The sequence below is a fragment of the Coregonus clupeaformis genome, chromosome 21 (genome assembly GCF_020615455.1).
Source record: "Coregonus clupeaformis isolate EN_2021a chromosome 21, ASM2061545v1, whole genome shotgun sequence".
Classification (NCBI taxonomy): domain Eukaryota; kingdom Metazoa; phylum Chordata; class Actinopteri; order Salmoniformes; family Salmonidae; genus Coregonus; species Coregonus clupeaformis.
In genome coordinates this window covers 4,110,915-4,135,907 of record NC_059212.1, presented here as the reverse complement: position 1 = coordinate 4,135,907, position 24,993 = coordinate 4,110,915, and the positions used below count along the sequence as shown (strand labels likewise).

The 24,993-nt window shown below is 44.2% G+C and overlaps 1 protein-coding gene across 2 annotated transcripts in view; it reads right to left on the bottom strand.

Moving 5' to 3' along the window:
• The window catches only part of LOC121539056 (gamma-2-syntrophin), a 75,454-nt gene that overhangs the window by 34,493 nt on the left and 15,968 nt on the right, over window positions 1–24,993 (bottom strand). Inside the window, exons 2-9 of one of the 2 annotated variants that reach the window (XM_041847271.2) lie at window positions 24,441–24,578; window positions 23,857–23,913; window positions 20,693–20,750; window positions 19,152–19,195; window positions 18,563–18,604; window positions 17,077–17,164; window positions 15,696–15,787; window positions 7,425–7,552 (exon numbers count right to left, since the gene is read on the bottom strand). In XM_041847271.2, the coding sequence (XP_041703205.1) occupies window positions 7,425–7,552; window positions 15,696–15,787; window positions 17,077–17,164; window positions 18,563–18,604; window positions 19,152–19,195; window positions 20,693–20,750; window positions 23,857–23,913; window positions 24,441–24,578 (647 nt within the window). Of the gene's footprint in view, window positions 1–7,424; window positions 7,553–15,695; window positions 15,788–17,076; window positions 17,165–18,562; window positions 18,605–19,151; window positions 19,196–20,692; window positions 20,751–23,856; window positions 23,914–24,440; window positions 24,579–24,993 lie in introns of those variants that run through there. The other variant, XM_041847273.2, reaches the window with a different exon arrangement.

Sequence of the window (24,993 nt, the reverse complement as noted above, 5' to 3'; positions counted from 1 at the left end):
TTTCGAGATAACATTATTTCAAGTAATGCAAGCCCAGTGATGGATACAGTATAGCTATACCCTGCCTGCTTGACCTGTTTCTGAGATTGCCTGGAGAGTGGAATGTTATGCTTCAACTATCACCACACTGCAGTGTGGCCCTCTAAAACTCAGACTGTCTCTGTGAGTGACAGAGCACAATAAAGATTCCATTAGTCCACAGTGTTCCATTCTTGTTGAGAATTGAGGATTACACAGAGGAAAAGGGGAAAGCAAAGGGGGGTGAGGGGACAGGATGAAATAAGAGCTCGGTAATGAATAGGTTAATCCAAATGTGGCCACCCAGGACTGTTCTGGAATACACTGTCAGCTCCAAGAGGTACTGCAGGAGTCTATCTCTCTCTTAGGGATAGCCACATGTCCTGAAGTGGAACAAATATGCCTCTTCGCTGACTAGTCATAGAGAGTATATTGAGATAAATAGAAATCATAGTGGACACCCAGGATAACAGCTGCCAGGAATATGCTGTAAAATCCAAGAGGTAAAAGGATAGTTGTGAAATTAATCCAAGAGGAAGAAGATGGATAGCTGTGATACTAATCCAAGAGGAAGAAGATGGATAGCTGTGATACCAATCCAAGAGGAAGAAAATGGATAGCTGTGATACCAATCCAATAGGAAGAAAATGGATAGCTGTGATACCAATCCAATAGGAAGAAGATGGATAGCTGTGATACCAATCCAAGAGGAAGAAGATGGATAGCTGTGATACTAATCCAAGAGGAAGAAGATGGATAGCTGTGATACCAATCCAATAGGAAGAAGATGGATAGCTGTGATACCAATCCAAGAGGAAGAAGATGGATAGCTGTGATACCAATCCAATAGGAAGAAGATGGATAGCTGTGATACCAATCCAATAGGAAGAAGATGGATAGCTGTGATACCAATCCAATAGGAAGAAGATGGATAGCTGTGATACCAATCCAATAGGAAGAAGATGCATAGCTGTGATACCAATCCAAGAGGAAGCTGTCAAAATGTGTTCCTATAGGGACTACCCTTTCAGGTTATAAATAGCACCTTTTCATCTAAGAGTGCATGTCCAGGAACAGCAGAATTTGCCTCATCTGTTTACTAGTCAGAGGAAGTACATGGAGATAGAAATAGAACCACGCCGTAGGGCACTCAACTTCAGCATCATTAATGTGAGAGATCTGTACTCAACTTCAGCATCATTAATGTGAGAAATCTGTACTCAACTTCAGCATCATTAATGTGAGAGATATGTACTCAACTTCAGCATCATTAATGTGAGAGATCTGTACTCAACTTCAGCATCATTAATGTGAGAGATCTGTACTCAACTTCAGTATCATTAATGTGAGAGATCTGTAATCAGCTTCAGCATCATTAATGTGAGAGAAATGTACTCAACTTCAGCATCATTAATGTGAGAGATCTGTACTCAACTTCAGCATCATTAATGTGAGAGATCTGTACTCAACTTCAGCATCATTAATGTGAGAGATCTGTAATCAGCTTCAGCATCATTAATGTGAGAGAAATGTACTCAACTTCAGCATCATTAATGTGAGATATCTGTACTCAACTTCAGCATCATTAATGTGAGAGATCTGTACTCAACATCAGCATCATTAATGTGAGAGATCTGTAATCAGCTTAAGCATCATTAATGTGAGAGATCTGTACTCAGCTTCAGCATCATTAATGTGAGAGAAATGTACTAAACTTCAGCATCATTAATGTGAGAGATCTGTACTCAACTTCAGCATCATTAATGTGAGAGATCTGTAATCAGCTTCAGCATCATTAATGTGAGAGAAATGTACTCAACTTCAGCATCATTAATGTGAGATATCTGTACTCAACATCAGCATCATTAATGTGAGAGATCTGTAATCAGCTTAAGCATCATTAATGTGAGAGATCTGTACTCAGCTTCAGCATCATTAATGTGAGAGAAATGTACTAAACTTCAGCATCATTAATGTGAGATATCTGTACTCAACTTCAGCATCATTAATGTGAGAGATCTGTACTCAGCTTTAGATCAAATCAAATCAAATCAAATTTTATTGGTCACATGCGCCGAATACAACAAGTGCAGACATTACAGTGAAATGCTTACTTACAGCCCTTAACCAACAGTGCGTTTATTTTAAACAAAAAAAGTAAGAATAAAACAACAACAAAAAAAAAGTGTTGAGAAAAACAAAGAGCAGAAGTAAAATAAAGTGACAGTAGGGAGGCTATATATACAGGGGGGTAACGGTGCAGAGTCAATGTGCGGGGGGCACCGGCTAGTTGAGGTAGTTGAGGTAATATGTACATGTGGGTAGAGTTAAAGTGACTATGCATAAATACTTAACAGAGTAGCAGCAGCGTAAAAAGGATGGGGTGGGGGGCAGTGCAAATAGTCCGGGTAGCCATGATTAGCTGTTCAGGAGTCTTATGGCTTGTGGGTAGAAGCTGTTGAGAAGTCTTTTGGACCTAGACTTGGCACTCCGGTACCGCTTGCCGTGCGGTAGCAGAGAGAACAGTCTATGACTAGGGTGGCTGGAGTCTTTGACAATTTTGAGGGCCTTCCTCTGACACCGCCTGGTATAGAGGTCTTGGATGGCAGGGAGCTTTGCCCCAGTGATGTACTGGGCCGTACGCACTACCCTCTGTAGTGCCTTGCGGTCAGAGGCCAAGCAGTTGCCATACCAGGCGGTGATGCAACCAGTCAGGATGCTCTCGATGGTGCAGCTGTAGAATTTTTTGAGGATCTGAGGACCCATGCCAAATCTTTTAGTCTCCTGAGGGGGAATAGGCTTTGTCGTGCCCTCTTCACGACTGTCTTGGTGTGCTTGGACCATGATAGTTCGTTGGTGATGTGGACACCAAGGAACTTGAAGCTCTCAACCTGTTCCACTACAGCCCCGTCGATGAGAATGGGGGCGTGCTCAGTCCTCTTTTTTTTCCTGTAGTCCACAATCATCTCCTTTGTCTTGGTCACGTTGAGGGAGAGGTTGTTGTCCTGGCACCACACGGCCAGATCTCTGACCTCCTCCCCATAGGCTGTCTCATCGTTGTCGGTGATCAGGCCTACCACTGTTGTGTCGTCGGCAAACTTAATGATGGTGTTGGAGTCGTGCCTGGCCATGCAGTCATGGGTGAACAGAGAGTACAGGAGGGGACTGAGCACGCACCCCTGAGGGGCCCCCGTGTTGAGGATCAGTGTGGCAGATGTGTTGTTACCTACCCTTACCACCTGGGGGGCGGCCCGTCAGGAAGTCCAGGATCCAGTTGCAGAGGGAGGTGTTTAGTCCCAGGATCCTTAGCTTAGTGATGAGCTTAGAGGGCACTATGGTGTTGAATGCTGAGCTGTAGTCAATGAATAGCATTCTCACGTAGGTGTTCCTCTTGTCCAGGTGGGAAAGGGCAGTGTGGAGTGCGATAGAGATTGCATCATCTGTGGATCTGTTGGGGCGGTATGCAAATTGGAGTGGGTCTAGGGTTTCTGGGATTATGCTGTTGATGTGAGCCATGACCAGTCTTTCAAAGCACTTCATGGCTACAGACGTCAGTGCCACGGGTCGGTAGTCATTTAGGCAGGTTATCTTAGAGTTCTTGGGCACGGGGACTATGGTGGTCTGCTTGAAACATGTTGGTATTACAGACTCGGTCAGGGACATGTTGAAAATGTCAGTGAAGACACTTGCCAGTTGGTCAGCACATGCTCGGAGTACACGCCCTGGTAATCCGTCTGGCCCAGCGGCCTTGTGAATGTTGACTTGCTTAAAAGTCTTACTCACATCGGCTACGGAGAGCGTGATCACATAGTCGTCCGGAACAGCTGGTGCTCTCATGCATGCTTCAGTGTTGCTTGCCTCGAAGCGAGCATAGAAGTGGTTTAGCTCGTCTGGTAGGCTTGTGTCACTGGGCAGCTCGCGGCTGTGCTTCCCTTTGTAGTCTGTAATAGTTTTCAAGCCCTGCCACATCCGACGAGCGTCAGAGCCAGTGTAGTATGATTCAATCTTAGACCTGTGTTGACTCTTTGCCTGTTTGATGGTTCGTCGGAGGTCATAGCGGGATTTCTTATAAGCTTCCGGGTTAGAGTCCCGTTCCTTGAAAGCGGCAGCTCTACCCTTTAGCTCAGTGCGGATGTTGCCTGTAATCCATGGCTTCTGGTTGGGGTATGTACGTACGGTCACTGTGGGGACGACATCATCGATGCACTTATTGATGAAGCCAGTGACTGATGTGGTGTACTCCTCAATGCTGTCTGAAGAATCCCGGAACATGTTCCAGTCTGTGCTAGCAAAACAGTCCTGTAGCTTGGCATCTGCGTCATCTGACCACTTTTTTATTAACCGAATCACTGGTGCTTCCTGCTTCAGTTTTTGCTTATAAGCAGGAATCAGGAGGATAGAGTTATGGTCAGATTTGCCAAATGGAGGGCGAGGGAGAGCTTTGTATGCGTCTCTGTGTGTGGAGTAAAGATGGTCTAGAGTTTTTTTCCCTCTGGTTGCACATTTGACATGCTGGTAGAAATTAGGTAGAACGGATTTAAGTTTCCCTGCATTAAAGTCCCCGGCCACTAGGAGCGCTGCATCTGGATGAGCGTTTTCCTGTTGATTAATGGCCTTGTACAACTCATTCAGTGCAATCTTAATGCCAGCATTGGTTTGTGGTGGTAAATAGACAGCTATGAAAAATATAGCTGAAAACTCTCTTGGTAAATAGTGTGGTCTACAGCTTATCATAAGATACTCTACCTCAGGCGAGCAAAACCTCGAGACTTCCTTAGTATTTGATTTTGTACACCAGCTGTTGTTTACAAATATACAGAGACCGCCACCCTTTGTCTTACCGGAGCCAGCCGTTCTGTCCTGCCGATGTAGCGTGTAGCCTGCTAGCTGAATGGTATCATTGTTGTCGTTCAGCCACGACTCCGTGAAACATAAGATATTACAGTTTTTAATGTCCCGTTGGTAGGATAACCGTAATCTTAAATCGTCAATTTTATTCTCAAAAGATTGAACGTTGGCTAATAGTATTGATGGGAGAGGCAGTTTACTCGCTCGCCGTCGGATCTTACAAGGCACCCCGACCTACGTCCACGATATCTCCGTCTCTTCCTCAGGCGAATGACGGGGATCTGGGCCTTGCCGGGTGTCTGTAGAATATCCTTCGCGTCCGACTCGTTGAAGAAAAAGTCTTCGTCCAATGCGAGGTGAGTAATCGCTGTCCTGATATCCAGAAGCTCTTTTTGGTTATAAGAGACGATGGCATAAACATTATGTACAAAATAAATTACAAATAACGCGGAAAAACACACATAATAGTACAATTGGTTAGAGGGCTGTAAAACGGCAGCCATCTTCTCCGGCGCTGTTTACTGACGTACTTGCTTTAGATGGTGGGGTTAATGATGTACATGGTGGGGATAATGATGTACATGGTGGGGATAATGATGTAGTTGGTGGGGATAATGATGTAGATGGTGGGGATAATGATGTAGATGGTGGGGATAATGTGGTAGATGGTGGGGATAATGATGTAGATGGTGTGGATAATGATGTAGATGGTGTGGATAATGATGTAGATGGTGGGGATAATGATGTAGATGATGGGGATAATGATGTAGATGGTGGGGATAATGATGTAGTTGGTGGGGATAATGATGTAGATGGTAGGGATAATAATGTAGATGTGGGGATAATGATGTAGTTGGTAGGGATAATGATGTAGATGGTGTGGATAATGATGTAGATGGTGGGGATAATGATGTAGATGATGGGGATAATGATGTAGTTGGTGGGGATAATAATGTAGATGTGGGGATAATGATGTAGTTGGTGGGGATAATGATGTAGATGGTGTGGATAATGATGTAGATGGTGGGGATAATGATGTAGATGATGGGGATAATGATGTAGTTGGTGGGGATAATGATGTAGATGTGGGGATAATGATGTAGTTGGTGGGGATAATGATGTAGATGGTGTGGATAATGATGTAGTTGGTGGGGATAATGATGTAGATGGTGTGGATAATGATGTAGTTGGTGGGGATAATGATGTAGATGGTGGGGATAATGATGTAGATGATGGGGATAATGATGTAGTTGGTGGGGATAATGATGTAGATGTGGGGATAATGATGTAGTTGGTGGGGATAATGATGTAGATGTGGGGATAATGATGTAGTTGGTAGGGATAATGATGTAGTTGGTGGGGATAATGATGTAGTTGGTGGGGATAATGATGTAGTTGGTGGGGATAATAATGTAGATGGTGGGGATAATGATGTAGTTGGTGGGGATAATGATGTAGTTGGTGGGGATAATTATGTAGTTGGTGGGGATAATGATGTAGATGGTGGGGATAATGATGTAGATGGTGGGGATAATGATGTAGGTGGTGGGGATAATAATGTAGGGGGTGGGGATAATAATGTAGATGGTGGGGATAATGATGTAGAGAGAGAGAAAGATCTTGTTCACAGATTAGTCATGTTTACATGCACATCCTGAAAAAAAACAATCAGTTATTCAACGTTAGTTATGCCATGTTGTCAACTCCAATAACACTAATAAGGCCTCATCCTTAATTAGATTGAACTCATCAAATGGAATATCTGCAATCAAGAAATTGATTGCATCAGCCTGTCTTGTGTTTATTATAAATCTTCCAATTAATATGCCTTCATAGATTATTTTTGAGTGCCAGATTATTACTTCTTATAAAATATGTAAACTCAATATCGTCTTCATTAATTAAGCTTGAAAAGTGTGATTATGAATCAAACACCATAATGCATCATTTGGTATCAGGTTGTGACTAACAGCGATAATTTATTTGAGTTTTAAGGTACCCATTGATTACTACTTTATTCATTGGGTCGCTAGAGGACTGCGATATCTCTTACATCACATTATCTGGCAGGAGGAAGGAAGGAAAATAACGTTTGTTGGGATTTCCTGCATTCATTTCACATTGTTTATATCTCTAGAATAACTAATTCGAATTTGAAACCCCACCTCTTTAAGGAATACCTGGGATAGGATAAAGTAATCCTTCTACCCCCCCCTTACCCCAACCCAAACCCCAACCCAAAAACAAAAAAAACAAAAAAAACATTGTAAAGTGGTGATCCCACTGGCTATAAGGTGAATGCACCTATTTGTAAGTCGCTCTGGATAAGAGCGTCTGCTAAATGACGTAAATGTAAATGTAATTCAGTGTGCTAAAGTCAAACCTTCCCATCATGCTTCACTGTCTGGGCCCTGCTGCATTGCTGACCTTGCATGCCTGTGCATAGATATTGGAGTTAACACCCTCTCAGCTAAATGAAAAGTGCTTGCAAAGCCAACAGCAGCGCTTGGTGAACTGTGCGCCTCAGAGGTGAATTACATCACACAGGATTATCTTACCTTAATTTATCCGTTCCGGCTTTGTATCTGGAGACTCGGCCCATCAACAAGGGTAGGTCCACTGCATCCAGCCAGCGCTTCTCGTACTTTGGTTCATTAGCCGAGGGTTTGGAGGGCGAGGATGGAGCCTACATGGGTCAAATGAAGAAGGCAGTGAGGGTCTCCTCTCATTCACTGGCTAGGTCACTATGATCAGTGTTCATTCAAAGGGCATTCTAAAAACAACGTCCTACTTTCAGTCCCTTTTGCATTACCTAGTGAGCACATCTTTAACTTACCATGTTCTGGGATATCACAATGGCATTTACCCATATGTCAATCATAGTACCTGGCACATATTCTTGCACAAATAATTTTGCTTTCCCTCTGAGCTAAGGCTATAACCAATTGTGGCTACTTTCCACAGCAAACGATTCTCCATTGTTCAGTTTATGTAGAGACGCTCAATAATTACACTTGACTATACTTTCAAGTTGAGTGATAGTATTCCATTTCTTGTAATCCTCTATCTGCATGTCAACGCAGATTAGAGTGACGAGGTTTCTGCTTTCACCAAGGATGTGGGGAAACAAGAGCTAAGCTGTCACGTCTACTCCCCCTCTGGCCTCTAGATCACCAGGCTGCTGTTTATTACACACACACCTGTCACCATCGTTACACGCACCAGCGCCTCATCAGACTCACCTGGACTCCATCACCTTCCTGATTACCTCCCCTATATATATATGTCACTCCCATTGGTTCCTTCTCTAGGTGTTATTGATCCTGTTACTCTGTTCCTGTCTGTACGCTACTCTTGTTTTGTTCCATGTTTTATTTATCATTAAATGCACTCCCTGTACTTGCTTCCTGACTCCCAGCGTACATTGTTACACACGCGTGTCCTTCATATAATTCCCTCTTCCATAGCTTGTGATATTTCGGAGGTGAAAAAATACCAAAGCGTAATTATCTGGAGGCATGTAAATTAATCAATAGGAAGACCTCCTGGGGGCAATGAGAGGAAAACACTGTCAATCATTTCAATTTTGACGGCACCTAGAAGAGATGACAAGCTTAGAGAATTATAATCACCTGCAGGCAAGCAAACAAGAATGCTAAAGGAGGGGGGGAAACTGTCTGGGATAATACTTTTTTGGGTGTTAACTAAGCAATTACAGAGCAGCATGTTTTCCAACCAGTTTCAGCTACCTCCATCAGTTGCAGGGAGAATGTCACTAAAGGTCACTCTACCATGGGTTTCAGAATGAGGTCACTAAAGGTCACTCCACCATGGGTTTCAGAATGAGGTCACTAAAGGTCACTCCACCATGGGTTTCAGAGTGAGGTCACTAAAGGTCACTCCACCATGGGTTTCAGAATGAGGTCACTAAAGGTCACTCCACCATGGGTTTCAGAATGAGGTCACTAAAGGTCACTCCACCATGGGTTTCAGAGTGAGGTCACTAAAGGTCACTCCACCATGGGTTTCAGAATGAGGTCACTAAAGGTCACTCCACCATGGGTTTCAGCATGAGGTCACTAAAGGTCACTCCACCATGGGTTTCAGCATGAGGTCACTAAAGGTCACTCCACCATGGGTTTCAGAATGAGGTCACTAAAGGTCACTCCACCATGGGTTTCAGAATGAGGTCACTAAAGGTCACTCCACCATGGGTTTCAGAATGAGGTCACTAAAGGTCACTCCACCATGGGTTTCAGAATGAGGTCACTAAAGGTCACTCCACCATGGGTTTCAGAATGAGGTCACTAAAGGTCACTCCACCATGGGTTTCAGCATGAGGTCACTAAAGGTCACTCCACCATGGGTTTCAGTTTCTAGTATACATGGTGCAACGCTGTTTACTGCTATATTATATCATTCTACAGAAGAAACCAAACAATCTAAAACATGTCATGTCATTTATGTCCTGCTTCCTCACTATGAAAAACACTAGAAGATGCATAATTGATAGTGCATTGAAAAAGACCACGTATAAAAAACAAATGCTTTGAATAATAAAAACAATATACACTCCTGATATTGAACGATCCAGTGATCCAACGTGTGACGAGGTGTGAAAGAAGGAGTCAGGCGCAGGAGGGAAAAATACCAAAGTCCAGAGTTTAAATTAATTTGCATAAATCAAACGCCCCAAGCGTCAAACAAAACTGTACAAGGGAAAACATCCACCTTGGCAATAACACAGTGAAATGTAGCTCAACCGAGCTACACGCTCTCACAACCAAACAATCACTCACAAAGACAAGGGGAACAGAGGGAACACGTATACACATACTAATTAGGGGAATGAGCACCAGGTGTGTGTGATTGACAAGACATGACAAGTGGAGTGATGAGAATGGGATCGGCAGTAGCTAGTACTCCGGTGACGACGAACGCCTTAGCCTGCCCAAACCAGGAGGGGGGGCAGCCTCGGAGGAAGTCGTGACAGTACACCCCCCCGAAGCGCGGCTCCAGCAGTGTGTCGACCCCGGCCTCGGGGACGGCCAGGAGGATGCGGAGCAGGGCGAGTCGGATGGCGACGGTGGAAATCCCTCAACAGGGAGGGATCGAGGTTGTCCCGCCTTGGGACCCAGCACCTATCCTCCGGACCGTACCCCTCCCGACGCCTCGAATCCAGGATGGAACGGACCGAGTACCCCGGGGCCCCCTCAATGTCCAGAGGAGTTGGAGGAACCTCCCGTACCTCAGACTCCTGGAGCGGACCATCTACCACCGGCCTGAGGAGAGACACATGAAACGAGGGGTTGATGCGGTAATCAGGGGGGAGTAACAACCTGTATGTCACCTCGTTGATTCTCCTAAGGACTTTAAACGGCCCCACAAACCGCGAGCTCAGCTTCCGGCAGGGCAGGCGGAGGGGCAGATTCCGGGTCGAAAGCCAGACCCGAGCCCAGCTGGACACTGCGGTGGAGATGGATCTGTGCGCTATATCTGCGTCCATCGCCCATACTACCGGCGCCACAATGCATGAGGCCGGGAGTATGGGGGTGTTGTCTCTGGGCCTCTCCTCTGTGTCATACAGCCGAGACAGTGCATCTGCCTTCACGTTCTTCGTACCCGGAATGTATGAGAGTGTGAAATCAAACCGGGTGAAGAAGAGGGCCCACCTGGCCTGGCGAGGATTCAGCCTCCTCGCTGCCCGAATGTACTCCAGGTTATGGTGGTCTGTCCAGACGAGGAAAGGGTGTTTCGCCCCTTCGAGCCAATGTCTCCACACCGTCAAGGCTCGGACAACAGCCAACAGCTCCCAATCACCAACGCCGTAGTTCTGCTCCGCCGAGCTGAGCTTCTTAGAGAAGAAGGCACAGGGGCGGAGCTTGGGTGGCGTGCCCGAGCGTTGGGATAAGACAGCTCCTATCCCTACCTCGGACGCATCCACCTCCACTACGAACGGTAGTGATGGATCGGGGTGAGCCAGTACCGGGGCTGAGGTGAACAGATTGGCAATCTACTGAATGCCAAATCAGCCTCATCAGACCAGCGGAGCCGGGACGGCCCACCCTTCAACAAGGAGGTAATGGGAGCTGCGACCTTGCCAAAACCCCGGATAAACCTTCGATAGTAGTTGGCAAAGCCAAGGAAGCGCTGCACCTCCTTTACCGTGGTTGGAGTCAGCCAATTACGCACGGCTGCAATGCGGTCTCCCTCATCTCCACACCTGTGGTGGTAATGCGATACACCTAGACACCTACCCGGACACTCACGCGACCACCCCGTAAGAACCCTCTGCGGCCATGAGAAATTGGGGTTGTGAAGAGCTAACCATGGGATACCCAAGACTACAGGGTAACCAGGTGATCTGCTCATGTTTCTCCTGCGTAATCATGGTGACTGGTACAGTAACTTCCTTAACCAACCCGGACCCTAATGGTCGACTATCTAGTGCTCTGATGGGGAGTGGAATGGTTAGGGGAACCAATGAAATGCCTTGATGGTGTGCAAATGCCCCGTCCATAAAATTCCCAGCTGCGCCTGAATCGACTAGCACCTTACACTGGGAAACTACCAGGTGATCTGGAAAGGAGATAGATAAAGTACCCTGCCTCCCGCCTCCAGACCCAAAAGAACGTTGACTGCGACGTGAGGTGGATTGTCCCTTCGTGCCTGACAGTGGCACTGTCGCTGTCCTCCTGCGCTCTCTCGACTGGCGGCTCCCCCCAGCTCCATCTGCTCAGGGTCAGAGTCGTCCGGAGTGGGAACTGGCAGACCCCTACCAGGACATCCTCTGGCTGCTAGTAGATTGTCCAGCCGGATGGCCATGTCCACCAGTTGGGAGAACGATAGCATGGCATCCCGGCAGGCTAGCTCCCGTCGGACGTCCTCCCTTAGGTTGCACCGGAAATGGTCTATCAAGGCCCGCTCGTTCCACCTGGACCCCGCTGCCAGCGTCCGGAACTCCAGCGCGTAGTCCTGAGCGGTCCTTGTCCCCTGCCTTAGATTAACCAGTCGTTCGCCCGCCTCTCGACCCTCAGGCGGGTGATCAAAAACGGCCCGAAAGAGGCGAGCAAATTCCCCGTAGTTCTCCAACGTGGCATCTCCCTCGTTCCATACCGCATTGGCCCACTCCAGGGCTCTCCCACAAAGGCAGGAAACGAGGACGGATACCTTCTCCCGCTCCCGGGGCTCTGGCCTGATGCTGGAGAAATACAACTCCAGTTGGAGTAGGAATCCCTTACATCGCGCTGCAGTCCCGTCAAACGCCGGTGGCCGGGATATCTGGATCCCTCCAGGGGCTGGGGTGTAGGTGGCTGGATCCGGTTGTCCAGCTGGTCTCGATAGATCGGATCTTCTCCTCTCCATCGAGGAATGCTCCTGGACCCTTGCCACCACTCCAGGCATGCGGTCTTCTCCTGCTGACTCCATATCAGATCAGGTGAGTGATTCTGTGACGAGGTGTGAAAGAAGGAGTCAGGCGCAGGAGGTAAAATACCAAAGTCCAGAGTTTAATCCGTTTGCATAAATCAAACGCCCCAAGCGTCAAAAACAAAACTGTACAAGGGAAAACATCCACCTTGGCAATAACACAGTGAAATGTAGCTCAACCGAGCTACACGCTCTCACAACCAAACAATCACTCACAAAGACAAGGGGAACAGAGGGAACACGTATACACATACTAATTAGGGGAATGAGCACCAGGTGTGTGTGATTGACAAGACATGACAAGTGGAGTGATGAGAATGGGATCGGCAGTAGCTAGTACTCCGGTGATGACGAACGCCGAAGCCTGCCCGAACCAGGAGGGGGGGGCAGCCTTGGCGGAAGTCGTGACACAACGTGACGTGAGCAGTTTGTTGTGGCTTCAAGGTAGATTTTCCTTTGCATGTTTTTAAACTCGCAAGGGTATTTTTTCGTGAGGAAACTGGCCAGCTAATCGTATTTGTCAGCCACCTGCCCTCTCAACCTCAGAATTGACTGTAGAGAACCCAGCCAGCTAACCCATTATGTCACATTAAGTCAGAATATATTATCCCACCGTTGAAATGAGCACGTGAATAAAATGGGAATACAGGGATAATGCAGTCCACAAAGCTCAGTGCTCCAGGATAGTCCTGCTCTTCTCTAGCTGTTATTGAAGACAACAGACTGAACAGACGCGGGGCTAGATCGCCTTCTGACATCCTGCCTGCTCATGCCAAATATTTCATGTTCAAAGACTATCAGGGAATGAAGTATTTTTGTGAATTGAATCAGCTGCACTCATTGATATTAAAGCTTATGTTCAGTCAGGCATCCATACTGATGTTAACAAAACATGAATATGTAGCTGGCCTTTTGTAAGAAGGTCCATCTGCATGGCAGGAAATGTGCATGCTGGGAAAAGATTCTGCAGTGTTTTAGGCTGGGGACATTCAGATCACTGTATTTGTATTTATTTTGGATCCCCATTACTCTTCCTGGGGTCCAGCAAAATTAAGGCAGTTATACAATTTTTTTAAACATCACAATACATTCACAACAGATTTCACAACAGATTAAGTGTGTGCCCACATTAAGTGAAGAATGTAGGATGGGAAATCAGGCACAATCTAGCTGCAAGACAAGAAAAAAGTTGGCAAGCAACGCTGCATTTCCCATCTGTATATTATATATTTACATTAAGATATTTAAGCAGCTACATTTGTTTACCATGTACCAACAGTCTCGGTTTCAATACTACGCTCAGGTTCCCCTACTCCAAATCAAATCAAATGTTATTGGTCGCATACACATATTTAGCAGATGTTATTGCGTGTGTAGTGAAATGCTTGTGTTCCTAGCTCCAACGGTGCAGTGGTATCTAACACATACACATACATCTAAAAGTAAAATAATGGAATTAAGAAATATAGAAAATATTAGGATGAGCAATGTCAAAGTCCGGATATACTATATATATATATACACACACACACACACTGTACATGTATATATGATGGGGTGTATAGACATTATATGGATAGAATATGTAGTATATAGTCTGGATATACTGTATATATATATATATATATATATATATATATATATATACACACTGTACATGTATATAAGATGGGGTGTATAGACATTATGGACAGTATATGGATAGAATATGTAGTATATAGTCTGGATATACTGTATATATATATATATATATATATATATATATATATATATATATATATATATATACAGTGAGGGAAGAAAGTATTTGATCCCCTGCTGATTTTGTATGTTTGCCCACTGACAAAGACATGACCAGTCTATAATTTTAATGGTAGGTTTATTTGAACAGTGAGAGATAGAATAACAACAACAAAAAATCCAGAAGAACGCATGTCAAAAATGTTATAAATTGATTTGCATTTTAATGAGGGAAATAAGTATTTGACCCCTCTGCAAAACATGACTTGGTACTTGGTGGCAAAACCCCCATCTGTATATTATATATTTACATTAAGATATTTAAGCAGCTACATTTGTTTACCATGTACCAACAGTCTCGGTCTCAATACACCGTCTGACCTCTGTGATTGTTGGCCATCACAGAGGTCAGACGTTTCTTGTAGTTGGCCACCAGGTATGCACACATCTCAGGAGGGAATTTGTCCCACTCCTCTTTGCAGATCGTCTCCAAGTCATTAAGGTTTCGAGGCTGACGTTTGGCAACTCGAAACCTTCAGCTCCCTCCACAGATTTTCTATGGGATTAAAGATCTGGAGACTGGCTAGGCCACTCCAGGACCTTAATGTGCTTCTTCTTGAGCCACTCCTTTGTTGCCTTGGCCGTGTGTTTTGGGTCATTGTCATGCTGGAATACCCATCCACTGTACATGTATATATGATGGGGTGTATAGACATTATGGACAGTATATGGATAGAATATGTAGTTTATCTGAAGAATGGTATACAGTGTGTACAGCAATGGTTAAATAGGATGAGCCATGACTAAAATACAGTATATACATATGAAGTGGGTAAAACAGTATGTAAACATTACTCCATTGCATCACAGATGTCTGTCCAGGGGAGAGTGATGTTGCTAGGAAATGAGACTACCATCTGCTGCCCCCCCCCCACCACCTCCCTTCAAGCTCCTCCTTTTAACATGGAAACTCTGCAGCTGAGTGACGTGAGTCACATGTCATCTCTGTAGCATGTATGCTACCTATCCTCTCTGGGATTCCATAGGAGGGGTCACAACAGTTTCCTGTACACCAAAGTAGTCTCTGTCATACCCACTAATGCTACAGAACTTGGAGCTGTTATGAACAGGGGCGACGGTACTTCAGGGCTGAGGAAGGCAATGTGACTTTGTGATGCTAAACTCACTCTGACTAGCTGCCATCTCCTTCATTGGCTCACTGCCAAGTGAGTGTGGTTGTAGCAATTCTTTTGTTTATTTCCGAGCATTGTGCTTTAATCTTGCTATGAGGTCACTGAAGGATTCCTGACACCTGTCAACTTCCATCCTCGTCTCCTCCCTCAGTCTAAACCAGACATCTCTGGTGTCAGGAATCCTTCAGTGACCTCATAGCAAGATTAAAGCACAATGCTCGGAAATAAACAAAGAATTGCTACAACCATACTCACTTGGCAGTGAGCCAATGAAGGAGATGGCAGCTAGTCATAGTGAGCTTAGCATCACACAGTGACATTGCCTTCCTCAGCCCTGAAGTACAAACCAGATATTGGGAGCTTTCTAAAATTGTCAGTGTGTATTAATGTGACATTAATGCATGATACTGGAATCACAAGCTCATTTAATGTAAGAAAAACAATGCCATTTCATAAAGGTTTACTTACTGTGTTGGTAGAATTCCCATTTAAATGTAAACCACTGTCAAATAGTGGTGAAGAGACTCTGCTACTTTGACCACTCTGTGATACAGGAGAGCCTGAAAACCATGAGAGCAAATGTTATATATTGTTGAAACATGAAATACTTAATGTGCTCAGCCTCAGAATCAGCCTCACCTTTATTCTCCAGGCACATGTACATACACTCAGAAAGTGATTTAGTGAAATGGTGCTGCCACAGTAAACAGAATCAACAGACAGGATTTATAAACGATAAACATTATATACAATATGCAGACAGCCTTGTTGCCGCAATCCACAAGTTTACAAACTAAAACAAACAAAAAAAACACACGAGCAGTGACCGAACACCACGGCTGCCTCTCTGGGCACCTCAGGTATCAGAACACCACGGCTGCCTCCCTGGGCACCTCAGGTATCAGAACACCACGGCTGCCTCTCTGGGCACCTCAGGTATCAGAACACCACGGCTGCCTCCCTGGGCACCTCAGGTATCAGAACACCACGGCTGCCTCCCTGGGCACCTCAGGTATCAGAACACCACGGCTGCCTCTCTGGGCACCTCAGGTATCAGAACACATTGACCTCTCTGGGCACCTCAGGTATCAGAACACATTGACCTCTCTGGGCACCTCAGGTATCAGAACACCACGGCTGCCTCCCCAGTCAGTAGAGAATCTAAAGAGGGCCTTGTGCTAGTATGTCTTGTCAAAAGCATTGGGTCCCTAGCCTGGGACCCGGACCATGTGGTGCATTAGCACAGCGAAGAATACCACTAGGTCTAATGGAGCTCTACTTCCTCTCTCATACAACCAATCAGCATAAAGCTCAACCGCTTCATTGTTGACTCACCAAGCCGACAACTTCAAAGGACCATTTCCAGACTCATTATGTAGCCGTTGCTAGTTCGCCAGCAATATGGCTGCTAGGATTCTGGACAACAAAGCTATTGGGTGTCAACCTCGTTATCACATTGTTAAAAACAGACCAAAAAACATTCACTGTAACAGCAGAATACACCACCAGCCTGTTGACATTCTGTCTCCTGCGTGCTGCAGGCCAGGCAGGGAGGCCAACAGAGACAAAAGCAGTTCTCTGATATGACATTAACTCGGCACTGAAGTGCCAGCTACTGTTTGAATCAATCGTCTACAGACAACAGCAGCCCTCAGTTAGATCAGCTGCCACAGGAAGACGTACGAGCATGACTTCAGGCCATTGGTTGAGTCAAAAAATGACCAGACGACAGTCAACCGACTAACAGCTTCACTTGAGCATCCTTCTCCATTTTTTCGAATGCATAGTTACAGCACAGAATACCACATGCACATGTAATGGTAATGGTGCTTCCACTCAGAACTCTTACCCAGTGGTAGCTTTAAAAAAGACGGAACTTCCCTGAGATACCGAACAGTGATGGTGACTTCATCCCCAGCAGTCCGCAAGAGATGAACCTGACGGGGGGGGGGGCAAGAGAGAGAGAATTCTCTCAGATGAATAAAATAGCCATCTACAAGTCCATGTAACTGTAAGAGGACGCGACACATCATAAATACAGAATATGCAATCAGCAGTTCACCCTGTCTAATTACACACAGTACTATATCTTCAAATACAGCCTTTCATTTGCTAGTGAGAAGCTGGCAACATACAAGAAAACAATGGAAGGTCATTTCCCTCTCCGTGTCTGGGATCAGACAACCCCATTTTCTGATTGGTAGAGGGTATTTGCACTTGGTATGGCACAGACTGAGCCAAGTCAGGAAATAAGGTTATTTTTTCTTAGCAGCAGGCCTACAAATATGCAAATGTTCATGCTTATTTTCGGTTATGTATCCAAATGAAAGCCTTTCCAATGACACTGCAAGAGTGATACAATGACAAAACTACCATAAGCTATTGTCTACAATTAATTTATTCTACTTCTTCCCAACAACATCAATTGTTCCTATTTTTGCTATAGCCTGCTACTATTAAGACAGCTTGGCTTTATACACTTTAAGTTTTTCTAAGTGAAATTGCTCATGAGGTCTCAGAAGTTCTGGAGGTGAATAGAAGAGAACGGCTGTTAGGACCTACGCAGAGAGAGGTAGAGAGAGAGACAGAGAGACAGAGAGAGAAAAGAGAGCGAGAGAGAAAAGAGAGCGAGAAAAGAGAGAGAGAGGGAGAGAGAAAAGAGAGAGAGAGGGAGAGAGAAAAGAGAGAGAGAGGGAGAGAGAAAAGAGAGAGAGGGGGAGAGACAGAGAGACAGAGAGAGAAAAGAGAGCGAGAGAGAAAAGAGAGCGAGAAAAGAGAGAGAGAGGGAGAGAGAAAAGAGAGAGAGAGGGAGAGAGAAAAGAGAGAGAGGGGGAGAGAGAAAAGAGAGAGAGAGGGAGAGAGAAAAGAGAGAGAGAGGGAGAGAGAAAAGAGAGAGAGAGGGAGAGAGAAAAGAGAGAGAGGGAGAGAGAAAAGAGAGAGAGAGGGAGAGAGAAAAGAGAGAGAGAGGGAGAGAGAAAAGAGAGAGAGAGGGAGAGAGAAAAGAGAGAGAGAGGGAGAGAGGGGAGAGAGGGGAGAGAGAGAAGAGAGAGAAGAGAGAGAAAGAGAGAGAATCACTGATGAATCACAGCTCTCTTAGGAGCTCAATTTCCATGCAGCCTTTGTGTGATGAATCTACTCCATATCGATTTGTCACAATCCAGACTAGAAAACAAAACAAACTAAATTAGTCTCCTGTATGAAATGACAGAGCTCTGCTCGCTTGACGAAGCATGTCTCCGTTTTGCGCAATCACAGGGAAAATATTATTCTCTTAAATCTCTGGAAAAGATTACATGTGACAATGTCTGTGCAGAAGCCGATTCAATTATACTCACAACTTCTTCATGACTACAATTTTCGACATTGATGCCGTTGATCTAAACAGAGGAAATAAGAAAGGATGAAGAACAAAACCCTGGTTTAGAAATGAAACTCCATGGCAACTACATTGACCTTGGCATATGTAAGTGATGCAAATGGATGCAATCTAGTTTTGCTTTTGGACATGAGGAAGACGAGGAACTGCAAATGAAGGCTGCTAATGTTTTCCGAGTGGTGCTGTAAACTATGTAAATACAGTTCAGTGTCATTGTAAATATTGTTCAGTCATTTACAACCATGTCTAGAATCTCCAGATTATTGTAACGTGTCTGTTTCAATGCCAACATGATCATTGCATTTGAGAGAACATAAACTGTACAAGCATATTAATGTGAATAAATATACATTTTTGTTTATCTGTTGGTTGTATAATCAATGCAAATATCTCCATATGTCAAATGATTTTATAACAGTATCAAATAGCTCCTTTTCAGGTTCCCTAAGTGAAATTACAACTCCCACTCCAATGGAAGAGGGTAGCTAAATTAAAATTCAAAGGGCATATCTCTCTGTCTTTCGCCTCTGACCTGAGGGTGCACTAACCTGTAACATAGCGTCCCCAACGAATAGCTTCCCAGTTTGGTATGCTGCAGGCGCAAATCGTTGAGTGTGAAGGTTAATGAAAACATTAGAAAATAATGACTCATTTCATACATGTTCCTGTCTGCCTAATCTCCACTGACATCACAGAGCTCTCAGGAACACAGGAAACCATGAAATGTGGAACTAATCGGGATATTAACTCATTTGCAACAGCGTTAACAAAACAATGAAACTTCTCAACTGGTGAAAAGATTTCCATCTTTGAAGAAGAATGTAAACTTTCCTCTCTGAGGCATGGTCCTCTCTGGGTTACTAGAGGCATGTTCCTCTCTGGGTTACTAGAGGCATGTTCCTCTCTGGGTTACTAGAGGCATGTTCCTCTCTGGGTTATTAGAGGCATGTTCCTCTCTGGGTTACTAGAGGCATGTTCCTCTCTGGGTTACTAGAGGCATGTTCCTCTCTGGGTTATTAGCAGCATGTTCCTCTCTGGGTTACTAGAGGCATGTTCCTCTCTGGGTTACTAGAGGCATGTTCCTCTCTGGGTTACTAGAGGCATGTTCCTCTCTGGGTTACTAGAGGCATGTTCCTCTCTGGGTTACTAGAGGCATGTTCCTCTCTGAGTTACTAGAGGCATGTTCCTCTCTGGGTTACTAGAGGCATGTTCCTCTCTGGGTTACTAGAGGCATGTTCCTCTCTGGGTTACTAGAGGCATGTTCCTCTCTGGGTTACTAGAGGCATGTTCCTCTCTGGGTTACTAGAGGCATGTTCCTCTCTGAGTTACTAGAGGCATGTTCCTCTCTGGGTTACTAGAGGCATGTTCCTCTCTGGGTTACTAGAGGCATGTTCCTCTCTGGGTTACTAGAGGCATGTTCCTCTCTGGGTTACTAGAGGCATGTTCCTCTCTGGGTTACTAGAGGCATGCTTTTCTGCTTTCGCTACCAGAAAGGTATTTGGGGATGTGGCAAAAGAGAAGATGCTCTTCTGGTATATTTTGTGGTTCAATCTCCTGAGCGTATCCTGAGCAGGGGGGAGGGGGGGGGGGTTGTAATAGCTACGTTGAAACAGAATGTGTCTAGTTCCTCTTCGTTATAATTAAACCATTGTTTTATACATCTCGTCAGCAGATTTCCATGACCAGCTGAGTAACTGCATTCTGGTTACCAAAGTAGTAATACAATAATTGCCTGACCTAGAAACGTATAAACATAAGGGGAACGTAACCTAAAGTGTTTTATATTGATATCGTTCATAACAGCACTACACATGTCAGATGTTTCAGTCCACATCACTGTCAGATGTTTCAGTCCACATCACTGTCAGATGTTTCAGTCCACATCACTGTCAGATGTTTCAGTCCACATCACTGTCAGATCGTTCAGTCCACATCACTGTCAGATGTTTCAGTCCACATCACTGTCAGATGTTTCAGTCCACATCACTGTCAGATCGTTCAGTCCACATCACTGGGAGATGTTCCAGTCCACATCACTGTCAGATATTTTTGTCCACGTCACTGGGAGAAATGTTCAATACTGCCTTACCTACTTGATCTTTAAACATCTTTGAGATGACCACAGGCACTTTATGCTCAGCACCCCCCTGAGACACAAGAGAAAGGTCATTATTAATCACAAAGTGTAACATTTATATACAGTGCATTCGGAAACTATTCAGGTCCCTGACTTTTTCCACATTTTGTTACATTACAGCCTTATTCTGAAATGGATTAAATTGTTGTTTTACCCCTCATTAATCTACACACACAATACCCCATAATGACAAAGCAGATTTAGATTTTTGTGCTAATAATATATATATATATATATTTTTTAAATATAACATTTATATAAGTATTCAGACCCTTTACTGAGTAATAATAATAATAATAATAATAATATGCCATTTAGCAGACGCTTTTATCCAAAGCGACTTACAGCCATGCGTGCATACATTTTTGTGTATGAGTACTTTGTTGAAGCACCTTTGGCAGCGATTACAGCCTAGAATCTTCTTGGGTATGACGCTATAAGCTTGCACACCTGTATTTGGGGAGTTTCTCCCATTCTTCTCTGCAGATCCTCTCAAGCTCTGTCAGGTTGGATGAAGAACGTCGCTGCACAGCTATTTTCAGGTATCTCCAGAGATGTTCGGTCGGGTTCAAGTCCGGGCTCTGGCTGGGCCACTCAAGAACATTCAGAGACTTGTTCTGAAGCTACTCCTGCGTTGTCTTGGCTGTGTGCTTAGGGTCGTTGACCTGTTGGAAGGTGATCCTTTGCCCCAGTCTGAGGTCCTGAGCGCTCTGGAGCAGGTTTTCATTAGGATCTCTGTTCTTTTCTCCGTTCATCTTTCCCTCGATCCTGACTAGTCTCCCAGTCCCTGCCGCTGAAAAACATCCCCACAGCATGATGCTGCCACCACCATGCTTCACCGTAGGGATGGTGCCAGGTTTCCTCCAGACGTGACGCTTGGCATTCAGGCCAAAGAGTTCCATCTTGGTTTCATCAGACCAGAGAATCTTGTTTCTCACAGTCTGAGAGTCCTTTAGGTGCCTTTTGGCAAACTCCAAGCGGGCTGTCATGTGTATTTTACTGAGGAGTGGCTTCCGTCTGGCCACTCTACCATAAAGGCCTGATTGTTGCAGTGTTGCAGAGATGGTTGTCCTTCTGGAAGGTTCTCCCATCTCCATAGAGGAACTCTGGAGCTCTGTCAGAGTGACCATCAGGTTCTTGGTCACCTCCCTGACCAAGGCTCTTCTCCCCCGATTGCTCAATTTGGCCGGGAGGCCAGCTCTAGGAAGAGTCTTGGTGGTTCCAAACTTCCATTTAAAAATAATGGAGGCCACTGTGTTCTTGGGGACCTTCAATGCTGTAGACATTTTTTGGTACCCTTCCCCAGATCTGTGCCTCGACACAATCCTGTCTCAGAGCTCTACGGACAATACCTTCGACCTCATGGCTTGGTTTTGCTCTGACATGCACTGTCAACTGTGGGACCTTATATAGACAGGTGTGAGCCTTTCCAAATCATGTCCAATCATTTCAATTTACCACAGGTGGACTCCAATCAAGTTGTAGAAACATCTCAAGGATGATCAACGGAAACAGGATGCACCTGAGCTCAATTTCGAGTCTCATAGCAAAGGGTCTGAATACTTAAGTAAATAAGGTATTTCTGTTTTGTTTTTTTATACATTTGCAAAAATGTCTAAAAACCAGTTTTTGCTTTGTCATTATGGGGTATTGTGTGTAGATTGATGAGGAAAAATGTTGATTTAATCATACATACATTTAGTCATGTATACATTGTTATACTCACATGCCTTCAAGGGCTCTATTTTTGGCTGGCGTTAAGGCGGCGCTAATGTCAAATGCTTGTTAGTTTGTTAGTTTGTTAGTTTGCAATTTTGTCATGTAAAAACTGACACACTGGCATTTTCCAGCCCTAACGCCAGGTTCGGCAATTTACCTGTCTTATATCAGCTCAGATGGGAGGGGTGGAAATATTTGAGGTGTGTCCTTAAAAACACGATCCAAAGGGCTAATTTCAGGCAGCGCTGATAGGGATATTTAAGACGGTAACGCAGTTGGTTATGGCATGAATTTTGACAACGGAAACGCAGCCTATCCGGCTGTAACGCACACTGCCCATATGCGCATGGAACAAGAGTAGCCTAATGTGCTTTTGGTTCCTTTATACTTCATATAAACTAATGTTTTTCCCATTTCATTTTATTTGATTGAAAACCAAGCATTGCCTCCCTTCCTCTCAATGAAAGCTTTTTTTGGTCCTGCACAATGCAATCGCTAAGTAGTCAAGACTGTCGATAAAGGGTTTGGCTCCGGTTGGAAATAAATCTTAATCACCAAGATTGAGAGGAGTAAAACAGTGAGCTGACATTCCCTTTTTATCTATGCATTGTAGGCAGGCCCACATTATTTTAGTCATGCAGGTCCCATTTTGGATGTGTGTAAAACCCTCCATAGTCTGCGTTGCTTTAATATTATATGCCCACGGGGAGAAATTATGGGGCCTGTAAGTGTGACATAGCCTATTTAAACAAGTTGTTGTTTCGTTTTGTTTAGATTTCGATTATAATTATTTGTTCTCTTTTTAGGCCTTATCAGTAATTAATGTAATCTTGCTTATTGACAATGTTTGGCATATCCATGCTCAGCCATAATGCAATTTACAGTAGGCCTAGCCCCTATGTCAGTGTGAATGCTATTGAAGCCATGCAATTACTTAGAACAATGTGACTGCAAATGGGTTCAAGCTAACTATTTAGCAAAGATAGGTCTACATTTTGTTGTTTCGTTTCTGTAAGCCATTTAACAAACTATAACAGACTAATATTGGAATTGGAGTTGATTCCAAGGCAATACATAAAAGACCATAAATACACAACTTGAAGCAACCACATATTTCGCCATGGACCACGTTCTGATTGGCCAGTGAGTGGCCAAGACTTGACATACCCACAACTTGTTTATTCATCAAAGCCCAGCCCTTTTACGTCAACGGCAGCAAGTGCGCCGATAATTGTGATAGTGAAAATAGCTAAAGTATTTCTGACACCCCCCTGAACCTACAGCGCTACCGCCTGCGATCAGATTTACCATTGTGTTAGGTTTGTTAAAATAGAGCTCAGAATATCTTAAAGGCCCAATAGCCTTTAGATTTCTATTGATGAAAATGTAACACTTACTTTGATGCTTAGACCCAGACCTCCAGCTGCCTGCCTTCGGAGAACGACAGTTCTGTGCTTTAAAAAATGGGAATTGACCTTGGTAAAATAATATTGAAATGTTGGAACAAGGTTGGAGCATAACACTTGGGTGCGCGTCTTTCAGTTATCTTCACTATCAAAACCCTAACATTGACACATACAGAATGCCTCCATGGTAAAACATAAACATATAACATTATTATAGAGACTTTCAATACAGTATGCTATTCAATTGACCACCATACTAAAGCTAAATGTTAATCAGATCTTTTGTGTCCCCATTACATCCAAGTAAAGCTATCGTGAGCTATAACATCAGTGTCAGGATGTGAAAAGCCAGCTGAGGTCTCGTCATCATCAGGTATTAATGTGAACGGATCTGAAGTCACTTCAGGTCACCTTCAATGAACGCTGAGTAACAGGAGAACAAATATATTCACACACAAATACCAGTTTGAGATTAAAAAGTGCTAGTTCTGTGTGCCTGGTTAATCCAAGTATGGGAAAGCCCACTCTTGACACCCATGCGACCCCTAATGTCAAGGTAGATCTTAAGTACTTACATTTAATTTTGTGTCACCCCCTCTTGTGCAAACCACATCCAGCTTCTGTATGGTGAACACCTCTTTTGTCAGCTTCAGACGGACATCATAAGTATTATTGGTCTCCTTATTATACAGCAGGGCAATTCCAGCTTTTGTCTGTTGACACATAGAAGAACAAATACCATTTTACCTGCCTGAGTTCCTGGGACTTAGACTGTGGATTTGTCGGTTCCACTGTGTTTACACCACAACAGAACGTAAACACTATAAAACTGGAGATGTTGTTAATCTTTGATGGTTTGAATCCCGGCCTGAGACAAACGAAAAATTATTTAACGTATACTATCGGTCAAAAGTTTTAGAACACCTACTCATGAGAGAATGCCAAGAGTGTTCAAAGCTTTCATCAAGGTAAAGGGCGGCTATTTGAAGAATCTGAAATATAAAATATATTTTGATTTGTTTCACACTTTTTTGGTTACTACATGACTCCATATGTGTTATTTCATAGTTTTGATGTCTTCACTATTATTCTACAATGTAGAAAATAGTAAAAAATAAAGAAAAACCC